General features: G+C 28.4%; 1 protein-coding gene across 1 annotated transcript in view; it reads left to right on the forward strand.

The window, feature by feature from the left end:
- Positions 1–276: 276 nt before the first annotated feature.
- LOC129955758 (peptidylglycine alpha-hydroxylating monooxygenase-like) overlaps positions 277–19,124 on the forward strand; it is a 35,085-nt gene continuing 16,237 nt past the window's right edge. Inside the window, exons 1-2 of the mRNA XM_056068249.1 lie at positions 277–511; positions 14,135–14,192. Coding sequence (XP_055924224.1) covers positions 338–511; positions 14,135–14,192 — 232 coding nt within the window. The 5' untranslated portion in view covers positions 277–337. The remainder of the gene's footprint in view (positions 512–14,134; positions 14,193–19,124) is intronic.

The following is a 19,124-nucleotide window of genomic DNA, read 5'->3' on the forward strand; positions in this document are numbered from 1 at the left end:
AAAATTTAATTAATTATGAATACGAAATAAATAAATATGATATTTTTAATTAAAAAAGGAAGCAGAATATAATTTACAAACGCCGTCTCATAAAATTAACTATAAAAGAGATTCTTGTTATTGCATTAAATTGTTTTTGTTCTTTCTTCCATTTTATCGTCTGTTGCTTTTAGAAACAGGTTTAGGATACAAGAACCGGAAATGACGTTCAGCAATCCGCAGTGCTTTCCATGATGTCACTTCCTGGTTGCGAAGGTGTCCGTTGCTTGGCAACTGCGTCTGTCACTGATCGATTTTATCGCCCGCATTACGATGCAACACCGTCTTGCATCTAGTCATGTTGGTTCCTCATTCGAAATGTAGTTCTGAAATGAAGTCGAATCTTTTTCATTTTTGTTTCGTAATTCTTTTGTTAATTGTCGTGTCTCGTACTGCACGGGGAAAAGTAATCAATGCCAAAGATGAAGGGAAATTATATCCTCTGCTGATGCCAGATGTTCAACCGCTTATGGTGAGTACTTTTTTTACCTGTAAGCCTAAAGCGAAATGTCACGTAAAATTCATTCTGTTTCGGGTCATATATTTTGCTGCTGACATTGCGGCTCCATGTCTGCATGTGAAAGGTACAAAATGTGGATCTTCTTCAAAGAAAAATCTGCTGACAAATGTTTAGGAACGAATTTTCTTGTTAACAGTGGCAGCATATGGTGGTTTCGTTTACCAAGAAATGGCAATTTTGGAGTATAGTTTTTAATTATAACAAATAGCCGGAAGTAAATATAGTTTCGCTTTCGGCTAAATAACTCCAGAGAATTGTATTTTTTTAAAAAAGCTTTGTCATTTTGTTAGTTTTATAAAATGTAAAACAATATCTATTGTAATTAAATTATTTAGAAATAAAGCTTAATGAAGAATTTTAATAAATGCTTCGAACATGAAAATTATATTGAGTTTTTTTTAAAATTAGTATTTTAAATTTGAAGACTTAAAGTTTACTATGAAAAACTGCCGTTTATGTAATGTCTATCTATCTGTAATTTTCTAAATAAATATAGAGCTTTTTTAAAAAGTATCATTAAACATAAAAATATATTGTTTTGAAGTATTACATTATACATTATGTGGTATCGTATCTCTACAAATATTACCAGATAGTGTCATTGTATAATATTTGAAAGAAAATTAACAAATAATTAATTTTGAAACTCAAAAGAAAAAAATGTATAAAGTTTTAAATAATATCAGCATTTTATACTTGACTATTTTGAAAAATTGTAAATTATCATATGGTTCTTCATTGGTAACCTTATTATCAATATCAATTATTATTTATCAGGACAATGCTTTTATTCAATATGTTTTTAAAATTTTAATATAATTTTCTAAAAATGTTCATGGCAAAACTGCAATGGGGAATATCAAATATTTTTTTTAGTTGGTTAAGTTTTTGTTTTTTAAAAATGAATTATCTTTTTGTATATATTTCAAATGTTATTTAACTTATAATTAATACCTCTAAATTAATTCATTAAAATGCGGTTGTTATTTAATTATATTACGAAGTTATGTATATTTATATGAAGTTATGTATATTATTTATATTTATATGATCTGTATCTGCACATTTAAAGTTCCAAATCTTTTTACTTAAATAAATATCTTGGTGTTTTTTTTTTTTTTTTTTTTTGCTTGGAGTCAAAAATTATTTAATGAAATTTAATTTGTTTTTAAATCTAAAATTTTTAAAAATTGAAAATTTTAAGATATTATACGAAGATATTTTTATTTTGTAATATAATTTTTAAATAAATTTTAATTTTAATAAAAATCTAGAGTTGGATTTAAATATTTTATCACATAAAATGCACTGATGGATTTAACTATTCGGAATATTTCCAAAAAATTAGATTTAGTATTCTGCAATAAATAATTTTACAGTTTTGAAATCGTATAAATTTATTTATCGTTCTCTTCGTTTCCGTTGTAATTCCAATTCATGCTTATTTTTGAGTAGATACAATCTAAATTTCACTTTAGATTTGTTTTTTTTTTATCATGTGAGAACATGATATTGTTTTGGTTAGGGGGAGTTGAAGCTCGAAATCACGTAGGAAATGAATATAGCATAAATGGCAATTTTCATATCATCTTTTAATCGCATATATTTTTTACCTGCTTTCACCAGTATTACATTATTATTATGCATGCTTCTTTGAAAGCAGATGCGTTTTTAAAAGGTTGACTTGCTTTTACCAGTATTGCCTTATTATTACGTACGCTTCTTTGACAGCAGATGCGTTTTTAAAAGGTTGACGTAGAACTATGACATCATAGCTGTTATTTCATCTCAAAATCGGTCGAGTTCCAAAGCTTTGTTTTCCAGCTAGAAAAATTGAAAATGAAAGTTTTTAAAAAATTATATATATATATATATATATATATATATATATATAGAGAGAGAGAGAGAGAGAGAGAGAGAGACCGTGGATAGAGATCGATAGAGAAGTCTCGTGATTGTTTCAAACCGGTTTAAACTGGTTAATGACTTAAATTAATTAAGACAAATAATGACTTAGAAAAAAAATAATATTGTTTGCAGATGATAATTTGAAATTTGTGATCGTAGATTTCATTTTAATATTTCTCTAGTTTTTTCTCTTCTTCATTTGATAACTTTATACGGTCTATGAATTACCACTAAGAAAATTATTTAATTCGTTTTAAAAGTTTAAAACGAAAATAAACCAAAAAGAAATGCTGACAGTCTTGCTCCAATAAACCAAAAAGAAATGCTGAAATCAATCTTGCTCCAGTAAGATTGTCAGCATTATTATGTCAGATTAAAAGTAGAAAATAATACAAAAAAAAAAAAAAATTAAAGCTTCAGCAGCTTCTGGAATTTTCCGGAGTTCATTATTTTTATACTATTTTGCCAATAAATACTCTTGATCTCTTTTCTAACTATTTATTTAATAAATCTCTTCAGAGTTTTAAATTTGATCCAATTGCATTAATTATTTTCAAAACAAGGAAGTAACCTTAGAGTGATGATATCTATATCTGGCCAAACCCTATTCCAAAAATAGCATCATGATATTAGTGCTGATTTTTCCTAGATTTCTTCGATTCATTCATAGATTTATAAAATTATGATTTATAATAAGATATATTCAGATGGTTTAGGATTAAAATTTTTTCTACAGTGAAATGTTCTATCTTTTCCAATAATGTTTTCCTGAATAATGTTCCAGTATTATTACTGCAATTTATTGTTTTTTTATGAACACTGAATTTTTTGAGGGAAAAAAATGTCACTCTGCATTTTAGTTCCACTATTATATATCTAAATGCTTTTACCATCTTCTTTAGTAAGCGTTTACTTACTTACTTACTTAAGCGTTATTTCGAATCTATTTAAAAAATGTGAATATGATTCCAATATTTTTAACTCATAAAAAATAATTATGGTTTTAGTTTAAAAGAAAGAGATTTAGTAAAAAGCTGCAATTATCATGATGTTATTTTTTTTTCAATAGCAGAAAAAAATAAAAGAATAAAAATAATTCGATTTTAAGGTATTTCCATAATAGATATAGAAGTGCCATAATTAAAAAAAAATTGATATGTAAAAATATCAGCATAAAAATATCCATATATGATGGAAAACAAATAAAATCCACTCTTTCAATGACAGATGCTTTTCTTTGATTTCAGGTTTTTGATACATAATCGAGAGTAGAGTTATCGTTTTCAGGAATAAAAAATTAATTTTAAACTACATAAAGAGTATAATTTTTTTATGAAATTTTAAAACGTTGTTACTGGAATAATGATCTAATTCAATGATTCAAACTTCTAATTGTTTTTATTTGCGTTCAAAGTTAAGGACATAATTGATTTAAACGATAAACTCACTCGAGAAAAAAAAGATCTAAATCCTTCTTTAGAAACAGTTTAACATAATTTGGGGTGCTTTTTTTTCAGTGCTGGTTGTAGAAATTAAGTATTTTCGTCATTCAAATTCAAGAACTAATTAGCTGTATACATTTTCAGTGAAAATACAGAAACAGCGTTTGAAAACATTGCGACCAAGCTCATTAACATTTTATTACGGAACATTATTTTATTAAATTTATTAAACAAAGAAGACTACAAAAAAGAAATTATTGTATTTAGTAGACAAAAAGAAAACTGTTGTGATCTTAAAAAAATTTGACCATAAGATATTAATGAATCTCCACTTATCAGACTCTATGCTTCCGCAAAACACATTTTTTGCATACGTAATATAGAAAAAGTATAGCAATGGTCAAAAATCGAACTTTAGATTTGATGAATCTCCACGTTTTAGGTCTCTCCGAATTCGAAAATTTTATTTTCACTATAAACACAAATTTGATTTTCGAATTCTATTAAAGGCATGCCACGGATTAATCGCCAAATGACTCTACAAGGATAACACGATATATTCAGTAAAAATGCTGAATCCGCGCCAAAAGTTAATATTTCTTAACTATTGTACGCCAATGCCATGTAAGGCGTTCAGTGGTATGATAGATTTAGTAGAGGTATGCGAGAAAATTTTGGAGAGACCTCTCAAGCTGATTAATTATGCCTGTCTGTCTGCAAACCCGATATATCAAAAATGATTTGAGCTAAACGCATGATATTTGGTACGTGGCCTTGAAACCAAATTCGAATACACCTGTCAAATGTTGAACGAAATCTTTCTCAGGAAATTTGTCTGTCTGTGTATCTGAGAGCATGTGAATGTGATGAGTTCAAAACGTATACAATTAGATGGGGAAAATGTTGTCAATGATTTTATATTTGATTTTCTTTATACATTCGTAACAACTTTAGATCTAGATCTGTCTAAGGATTGACCATTTGTCCATCTGTCCGTTCGTATGCATGTAATAAAGATAACTTAAAAAAATATAATGATTTGGATCAATGAATGTTCGCATGTGATCTTGTCACTAAAGCTTTGTAACTTTTTTTTGTCAAATTTAGATTTTAATCGATTGTTAAAAAAAAAATTGTCTTTCGAAAGGTATCCCTTTTATTCGTCCTTATATTATGAAGCCCAAAACGCTCATGTGCGGAATGCGGAAATTAAATATCTGCTTTTTCATGGTGTTCATGGCTTAGTCTAAGGTTAACAATTTTTATGAAAGTGAAGGAGGAATGACACTTTTATTGCGGAGTAGGCGAGAAAGTTTCGGGAAGACCATTCGTATTGATTAATGTCACATTATTAAATAAGTACGGCTTTGATCGGGGAGTGAAAAACTTCAATATCAATAAGCATCTCTTATTTGTGTAAATGAATGCACATCTTATATTTTCGCTTATTGTAAATTCTTAAATATTTAAAAAATTAAATATAAATATAACATATTACATTTATTATAATTATATATGCCAGATTTAAATTATATCATTAAATATTTAAATTTATTACAATATATATACATAAATTTAATATATATTATTACATTTATAAAATATTACCTTATTTATCAAATTGTAATTTTATCGCCTTCAGATGATTTAAATCAATTGCATCAAACACAGATTTGTGACTAATGCACGCGAGAAAACTATTTCGTGTCTATTAATCAAATGTTATTTTTTTAATTAAAGCTATTAACTACCTTTGAAGGAGTTGTTCGTCAATCCTATATATGTAAAATACTTGGCAAAACCAAGAGACCAAGTCACAAGCATTGGACAGACTTCGCCATTTTTTTTTCTTTTTGTTTCACATGATAGTTACTGTCAAATACATACGTTTCAATAGTCACCTGTCTCATACCAATCTCATGTTTTGAGAGAAATTTCAAAAATGTTACTTCGATTTCTCCACTTTGTGTTTCGCATGAAAAATGCATACCCTTAGATACGTTATCAACGGTCGTCTGCCGTTTTCGCCTCCATTTTCAAAAGATATCGCAAAATAAAAAATAAAAGAGGCTTCCTTTTCAACAACTGGATTCGGTATCGCCAAATATCGTCGCCAACTCATTTCGCCAATTAGCAGGCATGGTTAACTAATCAGAAAACTCTATCATTACTACCCATTCTCAATTTATATTAGTACATACATTCTTTTTTATACTGCGTATTGCATGAAAATTAGTCAACAACAAAACTAATTACAATAGTATGATCAATAGCATTACAATAGTATAGTGATTGTTATCAATCAGATTAATTTAACCATGTCTTTCAGCTTTGGGAATCTACATCTTGTCACACAAAAAAGAAATTTCTATTTTAAATTATATTTGCATATTAATGATATAATTTTCTGATGGGTTAGCGATATTTCAGATTAGTGAAATTATTTAGCGACGAAAATCTGCGAAATTGGTCCAGTTGTGGAGACTGAAGCCTTTTTCGATATTTTATTTTGCAATAATTTTCAAAATGGCGAGAAAAAAGAATAAAAGATCATTGATGACTTAGGAATCATGAGTGTTGATATAGAGCTCTTTTTTTTTTTTTTTTAGTTGGTGCAACTGTTTTGTTGGGAAAATTCTGTCGATTTTTTTCCTGATACAGAATGCGCAGTGATTTTTCGATTTCTCTGGAAAATGGGGAGACTTTGGGGGAGGGGGGGGGAAGGTAAGACTGCTATTGAAGATCTGTTTAGAGGTGGTGAACTTTTATATAAAATTTGAATTTACGACGGGGTTGACGAAATCAGTCCCGGAGTTCCTCATAAACAATGTAAAGTCAAGCAATGCATTTGAAGTGATATATTTAGAAACCGTGAAATTTCATATGGAATAAAAAACTTGAGTAATCGTACTGGCGGTTTAGGTCGGGTGTTTCTATGGTTATCTTTATTAAATGCGCATTAAATGTTTCCATATGTTCATGTCACTTTTGTGCACGTATCATCCTTTCTTCTGAGTAAAAATTTCAAATATTTTAAATTTTTTTATTCATTTTCCTTCAGTATTTCCACTTGTTAAGTTTGATAAAATTTTATATCATTCTTTAAAATATATTTATATTTAATGAGGAAAATTAGCCTTTGGTTGTTTTTAAAAATCGTTTGGTATAATTTGCAATTTTTCTAAAAGTAATGAGTTCTAAAATTCGTTTGGCACTACTGATATCCTCATTTTCTTTAAAAATACAATCTCAAAGATTAAGAACATCTTTATACTATATTTTATATCAAAGTATATTTTCATTAATATATTTATATTTATTAATGCTTTTATTTTTTAAATACTAATGTTTTCGTGTTGGCATTTCGATTTTACTTTCTCGCTGCTGATGTTAACATTCAATGGCCATTAGGATTTGTAATATATTTTTTTGTTTGTTTGCAACCTATACATATTCATGTGTGTATTATACAGTGTAGATGACATACATCCTATTTTTGCATATACATACATGCAATTTTGATTTTATATTAAAGTCCTTAGGTATGCATGTATGTACTTTACCATTATCGTATAAATATACGTGGGAACATTGCATACATATATATGCATACGCACGCATTTAGTGCATTGCATACATACACATGTAAACATGCGCATTTTGTGCATTGAATAATAGCATGTATGTGCATGAACGTATGCATTTACAGCATTACTTACATGAATATGTTTAAGTGCATATGCATTTCGAATATTTCACACTTAAGTATGAATAAATACCTATTGGATAATATGTATTCGCAGTATATGCATACATATACATTTAGTACGTACAATTAGCACGCATGTACATTCTCATTTGATTTTGGACATTACACATATATTTACTTCATATATACACAAACGTTATATTAGCACATGCACTGTATATGATTGTACAATCGTATGGTGAACATACATACAATTGTTCATAGATCATAGTATCCGTACGTACGCACATATGTGCATTAAATAATACATATACACATGTAAAATTAAATGTATTAGATAGTACGTAAGTTTCGAATATACATATGTATGTATGTACTACGGAGTGCGTTAAATACATAGTGCACTAAAAACATATGCACGTATTTAACTAGTGTATTATATAAATATATAATTACGTATATACGACACTTTAATGTGTACTTGATAAATTACATAAGTACTAGTTGCTTGTTTTAGACTTTACATGTGTAAGTATACGCATACCTATGGACATACGATTGCCGGTTTACATGTATTTAGTATATTGCATACGCAAGTATATTATAAGCCGTATTAAATACACATATATAACAGAAATAAGTATGTAACTTACGCAAGTTGAAATTTATATTTATGTATATGTTTATTATAAACATAGATTTATTTACATTTGTATAGTACATATTACATTACATACAAACACACATGTATTTAGTGCGTTGCATATATGCATACATTTTGCTTCACATATACACATGTGGAATGGCTGTATACGTATTATAATATGATTATATTCGCAAGTAATTTGAACGTAGCAAAAATTTGCGTACATGCGTACGTTACATCCATATGAATGGATATTTCATAAATATATCAAAACATAGCAACACTGGCAGGAATTGTAATTGAGTCCTAAGGGCCATCACTGGCCACGGTACAACCCTTCCCTAAGGAAGTACGTCCCGTCATCGATGGGAGGAGCCAGACCCCCACCTTTTCGTGCACCCGCAAGGATGGCAAGAACCAACCACCATGCTAGAAGTTTCTCCTCCTCAATTACGAGAATTACTCCCCTGAGAATTGACTTCAATGATAAAAAGGATCTCAGTTTTTCTGAAAAGAATAAGGAACATGCGAATTTGATTAAAAGACAATTGGTGAAAGGTCTTGGCTCCGTTAACAATTAATATTTTTAGCAGCATGTTTATAAAATTCAACTGGTGCTGCTATTTTGAAGTTGTAATTGTGATTTCTGATATAGGTATATATTATTTACTGATGGTTTCTGCTAATTAATCTTGTGTTATTTTTAAAATTTTTGTACTAAGCATGTATTCAAAAAGTATTTTGGTTCATTTTCATCAAATCATAAAATTCCAAAATACCTTTGCATTACAATAAGCTGTAAATTATTTATTCCCGATTCAGGTGTCCATCTACATGCTCACGTATTTTTTATTATTTACCTGGAACTCAGACGGTTTTCTTACTTCCCGAACTTATTAATCTATTTTGCGCGTTCCGCTACGAAGAGCAACCGGAACAACTCTTTTTTAACGACAATGAAAAAAACTTCGAACAAACGAAGCTGGATAAATGTGTTTGTTAGACCCTCCGGAATCGCAGATGGTTGGCTAAAGGTCGTCAGCCGAGATTGTAATCTAGTGTTGTGTCGACACCCTGAAAGGTTTATTTTCACCATATGATTTCATACTTTTTGGTGACAATATTTCTGCACATAATACCAAACCTAACTAACGACTACGACAGTAATAGTATCATTTGTTGATTGCTTTTGCTTAGAGATGCATGATATAAAAAGAAAGGAGGCACAAAAATAAGTAAATGGACAAATAAAATTTGAAAATGCCTATTATTGAACGGTAAAAAAAAGGACACATAATTTTTTACATAAATTAAATATACAATATAAACTATGTAATGTAAAAAATATAAAATATATAATATATATAATATAAAATATGAAAAATATAAAAAAATAGATAAATGTATGTGATAAAATATCTTTTATCGAGAAACCGAATTAAACGATTCTAATTGTGATCTTTTCCTGTCCGACGTTTTGAATATTTATTAGTCACCTTAAACGACTAGTTAGTTCCTCAGGAATATTGGTAACATTCAATTTCAGATGATTTCTTTTTCATAATTTGAATGTCCATGACTCCTGTTAAAAGTATTTTTAAGAATCAAAAATTGATATACTTGAGATTGGGTTATTTTCATAGCCTTACACCTATTCCCTTTATCATGTACATGATTTTCTTAATGGAGATAAGCCCCGTGTTCTTTTAAAAGCATAATTGTATGAATAACTGTTTTTGAATTGGGTGTTATCTTTCGTTGTACTCAAACTTTAATTTCTTATGCTCAATTCTTTATTTGAAGCAAATTTATATTTATTAAATTTTTATTTTAAATTTATATTTTCCAGAATTATTAAATTGTTAGGTGAAATTTCAAATGCATGTATTCAATATAAATCAATTTATATTTTTCAGTATTAAACTGTCAGGTAAAATTTTAAATTAAATTTTAATTCATTGTTAATAATTTGACAGTCAGAAAAGCTAATATTTTTTGAGAAGGAAGCAAATCGATATGAGTGATATACAGTTAATTTTTTTAAAAATCTAATTTCATAATACAACAATTTTTTAATATTTTTAAAAACATTTTGTTACTTTCCCGAATATGAAATATATAAAAAGAATGCAATGCAAAAAATTCGAATTCAAAATTTTGATGAATTTTTACATTTTAAATATTTGAATGACGCATTTTTTTTCTTTGAAATTATGTCTTTCTGTGAACATGGTACTCAAAATGACTCTCGGCTAGAAGGATGAAATTTGGTATCTGATTTTTACACCAAATTTATAGATTTCTACCAAATTTGGCAAGCATTTATTTAGAGGAAATCTGCCTGAATGTCTCCAGTGCAAGTGAACTCAGTAACTTCGAAATAAAATAGGGATAGATGGTTAGAATTAGGCACAGTTTTTGGCATTTATTTCTTGTATTTGTATGAAATTCTAAATCGGGGGTTGACTGTTTGTGATTATGTGTTTTCGCATAACGTAAAAATGTTAATCATTAATGATATTTGATACACAGTTTTAGCATCTAAAGTATAGATTCTTATATTAAATTTCGAACTAAATTCTGTAGCTATTAACTAATTAAATTTCGAACTAAATTCTGTAGAGCAAGACTATCAGTATGTCTGTAATACGCATGCATGTATATGCAGTAACTAAAAACTCAACGGCCTATATAAATGAAATTTGGTACACGATTTTGTCCCTAAAATAGCAGCTCTGCGCATACAATATATTTTATCTAGTATAATCTTTACTATATTACTGTTCCTGCTATATTATTACTATTACTATACTATATTATAACTGTTACTATATTGCATACTGTTGACTATATGCATGTATACGTGCTAACTCAAAAACTAAACGACCTAGATAAATGAAATTTGGTATATGATTTTGTCACTAAAATAGCAACTGTGTGCTTACCATAAATTTTATCTAGTATAATCTTTACTAAATTATTAATACTATATATTATTACTGTAAGTATACTATACTATTACTATAACTATACTATATTATTGCCATTACTATACTATATTTTTACTATTATTATATTATATTATCACTGTTACTATATTACATACTGTTGACTATATGCATGTATACATGGCAGTTCAAAAACTCAACTAATTAGGTAAATGAAATTTGTTATACGATGTTGTCACTAAAATAGCAGCTTTGTGCTACCATTAATCGAGTATAAGCTTTATTATATTACTATTACTATATTATTTCTCTAACTATAATATATTATTATTATTACTATACTATATTATTACTGTTGAATATATGCATGTATATGTGAAAACTTAAAAATTCCACGACTTAGATAAACAAAATTTGGCGTAATATTTTGTTACTAAAATAACAGCTTTGACCATACCCTATATCTAATCTAGTATAATCTTTACTATATTACATATTATTTATTATATACATGGCTGTTATGTGTGACATTCATTTTTATTTTAATGAAAATAAAAATGTGAAAACTCAAGGTGTTTACGGTCTTTTCCGAAATCCATAATTTTATACGGGGAAAGAGATAATATCATTATTAGAAAATATGCGCGAAAGTTTCGACGAGACCACTCTCGCAGATGTAAATAAAAACTTGTGAGATTAAAATAAGTTGCATTTAAAAGCATTCCTCTTGTAAAAAATAATTTTGGGAAACAGCGCCTCGCGATACACACGTGTATACTGGAACCGTGTCATCAAAAGGTTCAATTCACACTCTGTTGCGTACGGCCTTATCTAAAAGAGGATCTAATGAAAACAACCAACCAGCAAGTTGTATAAACAAGGTTAGAAACATGGTTTATTTACTTTGCTTTGGAAACGATCAGAGATGAAAAGTATATTTTGAAATTTGAAGGTCTGTTTTATGTATGCGTACAATTTTATAGCTGCGTATTTTTGTAAATCATAAAACACAGACAGAAATTGCATAGAATATATATTTAATTGCTGACATGATTATAAAACATTTAAGGTGCTTTACCACTTTGTGCAACTAAAAATTACTTTGTGTAAATAACTTTTGCTGTGATATGTGATGAAATCTTTTATTATTATTGTCTTAAAAGAACGTTTTTGAATAAATTAAAAAGTGATTAATAAAATTTATTTGTTTATTATGCTTCCAATATTACGCAAAAAATGAAAGTGGGGATTTCTCGCATATTTTCTATTAAAGGTGAATTTTTGTTTTAGACACGTTTTTTCCAAACCACAAAACTATAATCCAACCGATTAAAGTATAACCGCTCCAACCGATTAAAGCCAAAATTTAACACAAAACTATAATTATAGTCACAGAATCGCATATCAAATATAAAAAAATTGGATCACTGCGTTTTTGAATTGCATTTACTTACTCTGAAAGTACAGATTAACAGACAGACAACCTTGTTGGATTTGGCTCAAAAATTGTTATGTATTTGCAATATAAATTCTAAATCTATATAACGTAATTTTTTTCACCTAGTTCTCTTTGTTATGTTAACTTATATTCTATCATATACCAAATCTCATCTGTCTAGCTCATATAGTTTTTGAGTTATCTTTGTCACAAACAGATGGACACACTAACATTATCGAAAAATGTTTTTGCGAAGTCATGGAAGTCTAAATTCTTAATAATTACTACATTTTCTTTGCATCGCGTATACGAGTAAGTATAACTAGAAGCATTCGCTATTAGGCGTACGCCTACTATATTAATAGCGTTAATTTAGTTTATATCAAACAACTTTGGTGAACTATATCTTATCCTAGCAAATGAAAGTATTATTTTAAATTTCGTTTATTAACATTATTTTGATTGATTAGCTACGCTCCAAAGTGGCGAAATCAGTCCATTTATTGTTCATTGATCGTGTTATTGTTTTATTTCGCAATATCTCTAAAAATGTGATAGGATAAACCTAAAATAACTTTAAATAACATATTATGTTAAATAACATGTTATTGTCTAACCTAAAATAACTTTAAATAACATATTATGTTAAATAACATGTTATTGTCTAACCTAAAATAAGTTTTGAGATGAAACAAGATTTGGAAAATCATCAACAGTATGTCACAGTATTTTCTTTTAGAACAATGTTATTGAGATTTATCCCAAAAATAGAGAGAGAGAGAGAAGCGAAAAATGATGTTATACTCAAGAGGTCGTGAATTTTCAAATGAATTAAAAATTGGCGAAATTGCTGCAGTGACAGGAAGTGGAGAATTCTGTCTTGATTTTTCCTCCTATAAATAATATTCAGTTAAGTATTATTTTTGAGATTTCTCTCAAAAATTGTGCGATGGGAGACAGGCGACCAATGCTGCAATATTAATTTGATTAAAAAATTGTTTCATTTGAAAAATGATGATATTTAATAAGCCATTATTAAATATCATCATTTTTCAAATGAAACAATTGTTTAATCAAATTAATATTTTAGACCGAGGCACGAGTTCTTTGGATTTTCGTAATTGTTTTAAAGAAAGAAATATTTTAGCCAAGAAATTTTGATTAACCAATAACGTGTTTAACTAAACATATTTAATTTTTTAAAAATAAGAAGCAATACTAATAATAACTAAAAAATAAGTAAATAATAACTAAAAATAACTAAAAAATAACTAAAAAAAATAAGAAGAAGAATAAGAAAATAATACTATTTTTTTATTATTTATACATTTAGATAAATATATTTTTATAATTAATTAGCGTTATAATATGTACTAAAGTTCGAAATTTTAAACAATTTGTGATTTAGTGAATTTTTATACAAAGAGAATGCAAAGAGTATGCAAAGAGAATTTATTTAAAGATAATTTTCCTTTTTCTTTCAGAAAGAAACATATTTATGTACTGGATTCCGGATGCCGAAAAGTGATTATGAATATATTGGTAAGAGTATATTCATTCTATTTTATTATCTTTAATCTGAAATTTATGTAAATCTTAACAATAAAATGAGTCTAATTAAGTAAAATATTCAAGTAAAGCTTTTTTATTGAAGCGTTACTAGATTATACTTCCTAAACATGATCGAATGGCATTCCAAAAAAATTTATAAATTACTAATAAATTTCGAATTTATTATTTTGTTGCCTAAATCTTCATTTCATATTTCTATTCTAAATTTAATTAATCGAGTAAATTAAGAAAGAATTACCTCATCGGTATTTGCAATAAAAGCACATCAAGGAATATTTTAACTTTTTGTCTATGAAGTATATAAAGATAAATTACTGTAATCATCGAACAATACTAGATTATACTTCCTAAACATGATCGAATGGCATTCCAAAAAAATTTATAAATTACTAATAAATTTCGAATTTATTATTTTGTTGCCTAAATCTTCATTTCATATTTCTATTCTAAATGTAATTAATCGAGTAAATTAAGAAAGAGTTACCTCATCGGTATTTGCAATAAAAGCACATCAAGGAATATTTTAACTTTTTGTCTATGAAGTATATAAAGATAAATTACTGTAATCGTCGAACAATTCAGCCTCGATTTGTTAACGAATCTTTAACGTTTAAGACATATGGAATTATGTCTATCTGTGATCAAAATAACTTTAAAATGTTTTGAGCTAGACAAATGTAATTTGGTACGTTATCTTTTCGCCGGATGGATGGCTGTCCGAGTGTAAAAGAACATCATAATTTTAAAAAAAATAAAAAGTTGGACAGATAAAATTTGGTATACCGATTTAGTATCTATATTGCTAAATTTGGAGAAAAAAATTCATCAAATTGACTGTCAAAATGGATAGCATCATCAAAAAAGCGATATATCAAAGACTTAACAACTTAAGTAAAAGAAATTTGGTATACAATTTTAGCATTTAAAGCATTGAATTTAATCAGATTTTAAACCAAATCTCACAAAAGCTTGACCATTTTTTTTTTAAACTTTCACGTGCCTGTAAGCGAGATTACTTATAAATGCAGTGGTAAATATATTTATATGTGACCTTGTGACTAAATTACAGTTCAGTGACCCATTTGAAGGTTGATCGATCTAAAAATGTCATCCAAAATGCATATTCTGTTTTCTTTGCACGTGTTTACAATCCGAAACACGCAGCCCTCATGTGCGGAATTTGGAAAATATAAATCTGAGCACTCGTGGTGCTCATGGCCATTCTCAAGGCTTTACCCACATTATTAAGTAGGTATGGGAGAGGGTAATAACATCTTTATTAGTGAGAATGCGGGAAAGTTTCGGGGGGACCCCTCTCGCAAATTATTTTATGGAATAAAGATACTAAAGAAATTCTTACGAAAATTGATCGCAAGAAATATATATATATATATATATATATATATATATAATAGATTATACAAACGCATTTAGTGAGCCCTATCGCACGTGCTAAATATAAAAAATTCCAAAATTGTATTGTATAACACAAAGCATTTACGCAGTGCAAAATACACATAAATTGTCGAACATTATTTTGTTATAGAGGTAATAGATGAATAATTTTGCATTCAACGTTTAAATTTTAAAATTTATTTTAGAATCAATTTAAACGATGAAAATAATTTCCTTTCGATTTTCTTGCGTACTTCCACGATAGGGCTTGTTTCGTATTTAGATCGCTCTTTCTCTTTCTCTCTCTCTTTATATAAATATATGTGTGTGTGTGTGTGTGTGTGTAATGATATTTTAAACTCTTATTTTAATCCAAATTGATTTCCAAAACTTTAGATTAATTTAGTCCATAGTAAAAGTCCCCTTTCCCATTTAGTCCCTTTTCGGTTTAATTAATTCCTTTGTAAAAATTACTGCGCCATCAATCTACGTATCAAGAGAAAGTGATCCTTTCGGTGCCCTTGCCAAGGTAACGTGTATTCAATTGGCGCGTGGCCGGAACTCCCATCTTATATAAGACTAGTGATCATTTGTTTCGCGCTTTTTCTTACTTCCCCTTTTGTGCCACGCTGTGTTGGACGTGCCTTGTCCACGTATCTGCTTGTAAATAATTATGCTTTCACGAAATGGATATTAAAATTAATTTAAATATATAAATTGTCTCTCCAACGTATATATATATATATATATATATATATATATATATAATGTAATGTAATGATATTTTAAGCTCTTAATCTAATCCCAAATTAATTTTCAAGATTTTATCTTAATTTAGCCCATCGTACCTTCATTCTAAAATATTCTCTTATTTCGTGATCCAATTCCACTTTCGGTTTAATTAATTCCTCTGTAAAACTAATGCGCCATCAGTAGTACTACGTATCAAGAGAAAGTGATATCTTCGGTTACCCTTGAAAAGGTATCAAAGGTCATTGCATTGACACGTGGTCAGAAATCCTATGTTATATAAGGCTAGTGATCATGTGTTCGTCCCTTTTTCACCGTTTTTGCCTTCTTTCTTACTTCTGCTTTTTGCGCCGAGCTGCGCCTTCTTGTTAAAATCATGCCTGTCACTCAGAATAGAATAAAACGAAATTAAAGATACAAAGTCTCTTCACTGCTTGTTCAACCTGCATTCTACTTAAACCCAAATATGCTACATATTATTTAGCCGACAGTATTAGAAAAGTTTTATATATATATATATATATATATATATATATATATATATATATATATATATATATATATATATATATATATATATATATATATATATATATATATATAAAACTTTAAATTGCTTTTCTTTTAAAAAAATCTAATTTATTGGCGAACATAATGCGGTTATGGCATCTGTTGGTCTGAAATTGTGTTCGAATTAGGCAGGAGATATATTAAAAAGCTTAAAATTCGCACTCTTTGAAAAGGTAAGAATAAGTAAATAAAAGCAGACATCTAGGAAAGAAATACCGAGCGTCTGTTTAAATAATATTGTATACAAACATGAATATCGCATAGTCAGGTCTTTAAAAAATAAAATCACAAACTTATAAAAATTAATTATTATACCTCTGGTTAAACATATCATGTTAACCAGGGGAGATGGTCGCCCCGAAACGTCCTCACGTACTCATCAATTAAGGTTCTTATCCTACTCAAACCCCTGTATAAAATTATGGGCCTTCGTTAAGGCTGCATAGTTACGAACAATAGTTAGTAAAAAGAACCTTAGTGAACAATAGTTACGAACAATAGCCTTAGCGAACAATCGTTACGTAACGTAAATCTTTGGCATGTATCTAACATTTTTACTGTAACGAGAATATGTATTTCAAACGTCTTTTTGTTGGCTGATTGGCACCAAAATTTGGCGCGAAATGACAGCTGTCGTTAAAATATAACATACCTAATTTCATATATTTAACTCATTCCGTTTACGAGTTATTGCATCTATATAGCATGTGAAAGGACAGGCCGGCAGAGGTCAATCGATGAAGGATTTTGTTCAAAATTCGATAAGAATCGATAATGTAGATAATAAACTTGTGTACAAAATTTTAGTTTTTTTCACTTTGTGGCTATCGATTTCCCTTGTAATCGAAGAGTCCGACAAAGAGACTTCCTCTGGAAGGATTTCGTTCAAAATTTGATAAAAAATCAACACATTTGGTCGTAAGATTTTATACTAAATTTTATCCGTCTAACTCAAAACGTTTTTGAATTATCGTGTTTCCTGACTGACAAATATACGAATTTAATTCCAAAGATGTGTTTTTATTACCCAGGAATTTCTGGAACGTAGAAATTTGTCAAAATCTCGATTTCTTTCTTTTTACGATTACAATAGCTTCTCTATACTTTGTGCGTGAGACTGTAAAAATTAATAGAAATGTGAAGTTAAATTGAGCAGTTCATTAAAAATGGAACCTCTTATTGTGCGCAGTTGCCCCAAAATAGATCAATTCACCTCTTATAGGAACAGACTCAGACTTAATAGGAACAAAACGCTAACACAGAAAGTGCACAAAGCATGAAATACTATTACGGTTGTAAATATACGATGTTCAATAAGAAAAAAACGAATGTGCTTTTATATTTCATTTTATATGGCAATAAAACTCGCTCATAAAATTCGGTTCGAGGAGACAAGAATTGTCAGCGTATAAAAAAAGCAAAAATGGGGAACGTTTTTCATTTATTTTATTCATATCATAGCTCCAATGCGATTGATACGTGCTTTGTAATATTTATGATGAATTGCTTCGTACATAAAATGCGGCTCTTGTGTTGCTCTGATGTGTGCAATCTCTAGAATTTATTTTTCTCATTTTTCTTTTCAAATGAAATGTAATTTCTCTGATGATTTCTTATTTTTAACTTTTTTACTTTCTAGTATATGTAGTATAGAGAAAGAATAGTAATCTTCAAAATATTCGAATGTGATGTTTTGAAGAATCTTCACGTGTTCCCTGTGTTCGTAAAACACGTTTTTAGAAATTGTCAGTCCGTATATCTGTGACAAAGAAAACTCAAAAACATTTTGAAATAAACTACCAATGTTATGCAAGGCGTTCTCTAGGATATCACTTTTATTAGAGACTATATGAGAAAGTTTTAGGGTGACCACTTCCGCTAAATTTAAAAATATGTTGGAACACGATTTCAAATATTGATTTAAGTAGTGGAATGGAAACTTGCAAGATGAAATGAATTCAAATTTCCGACGCTGCAAAAATGTGATATTTCGCATAAATATTTTATTTCACTCATGCATGAAATTTATTTCATATTTGAAAAAGTTTAAGTAACTTTCCAACTAAGGAAAAATTGAATATATTCTTGCAATATATATTTTCAGCAAGAACATGTCATTTTTATCTTCTTCTAATAGGAAAAAAATATATAATTTTCAAAAGAAATCAAACTCTTAATTTTGGCGAA

Source organism: Argiope bruennichi, chromosome 2 (assembly GCF_947563725.1).
Source record: "Argiope bruennichi chromosome 2, qqArgBrue1.1, whole genome shotgun sequence".
Lineage (NCBI taxonomy): Eukaryota > Metazoa > Arthropoda > Arachnida > Araneae > Araneidae > Argiope > Argiope bruennichi.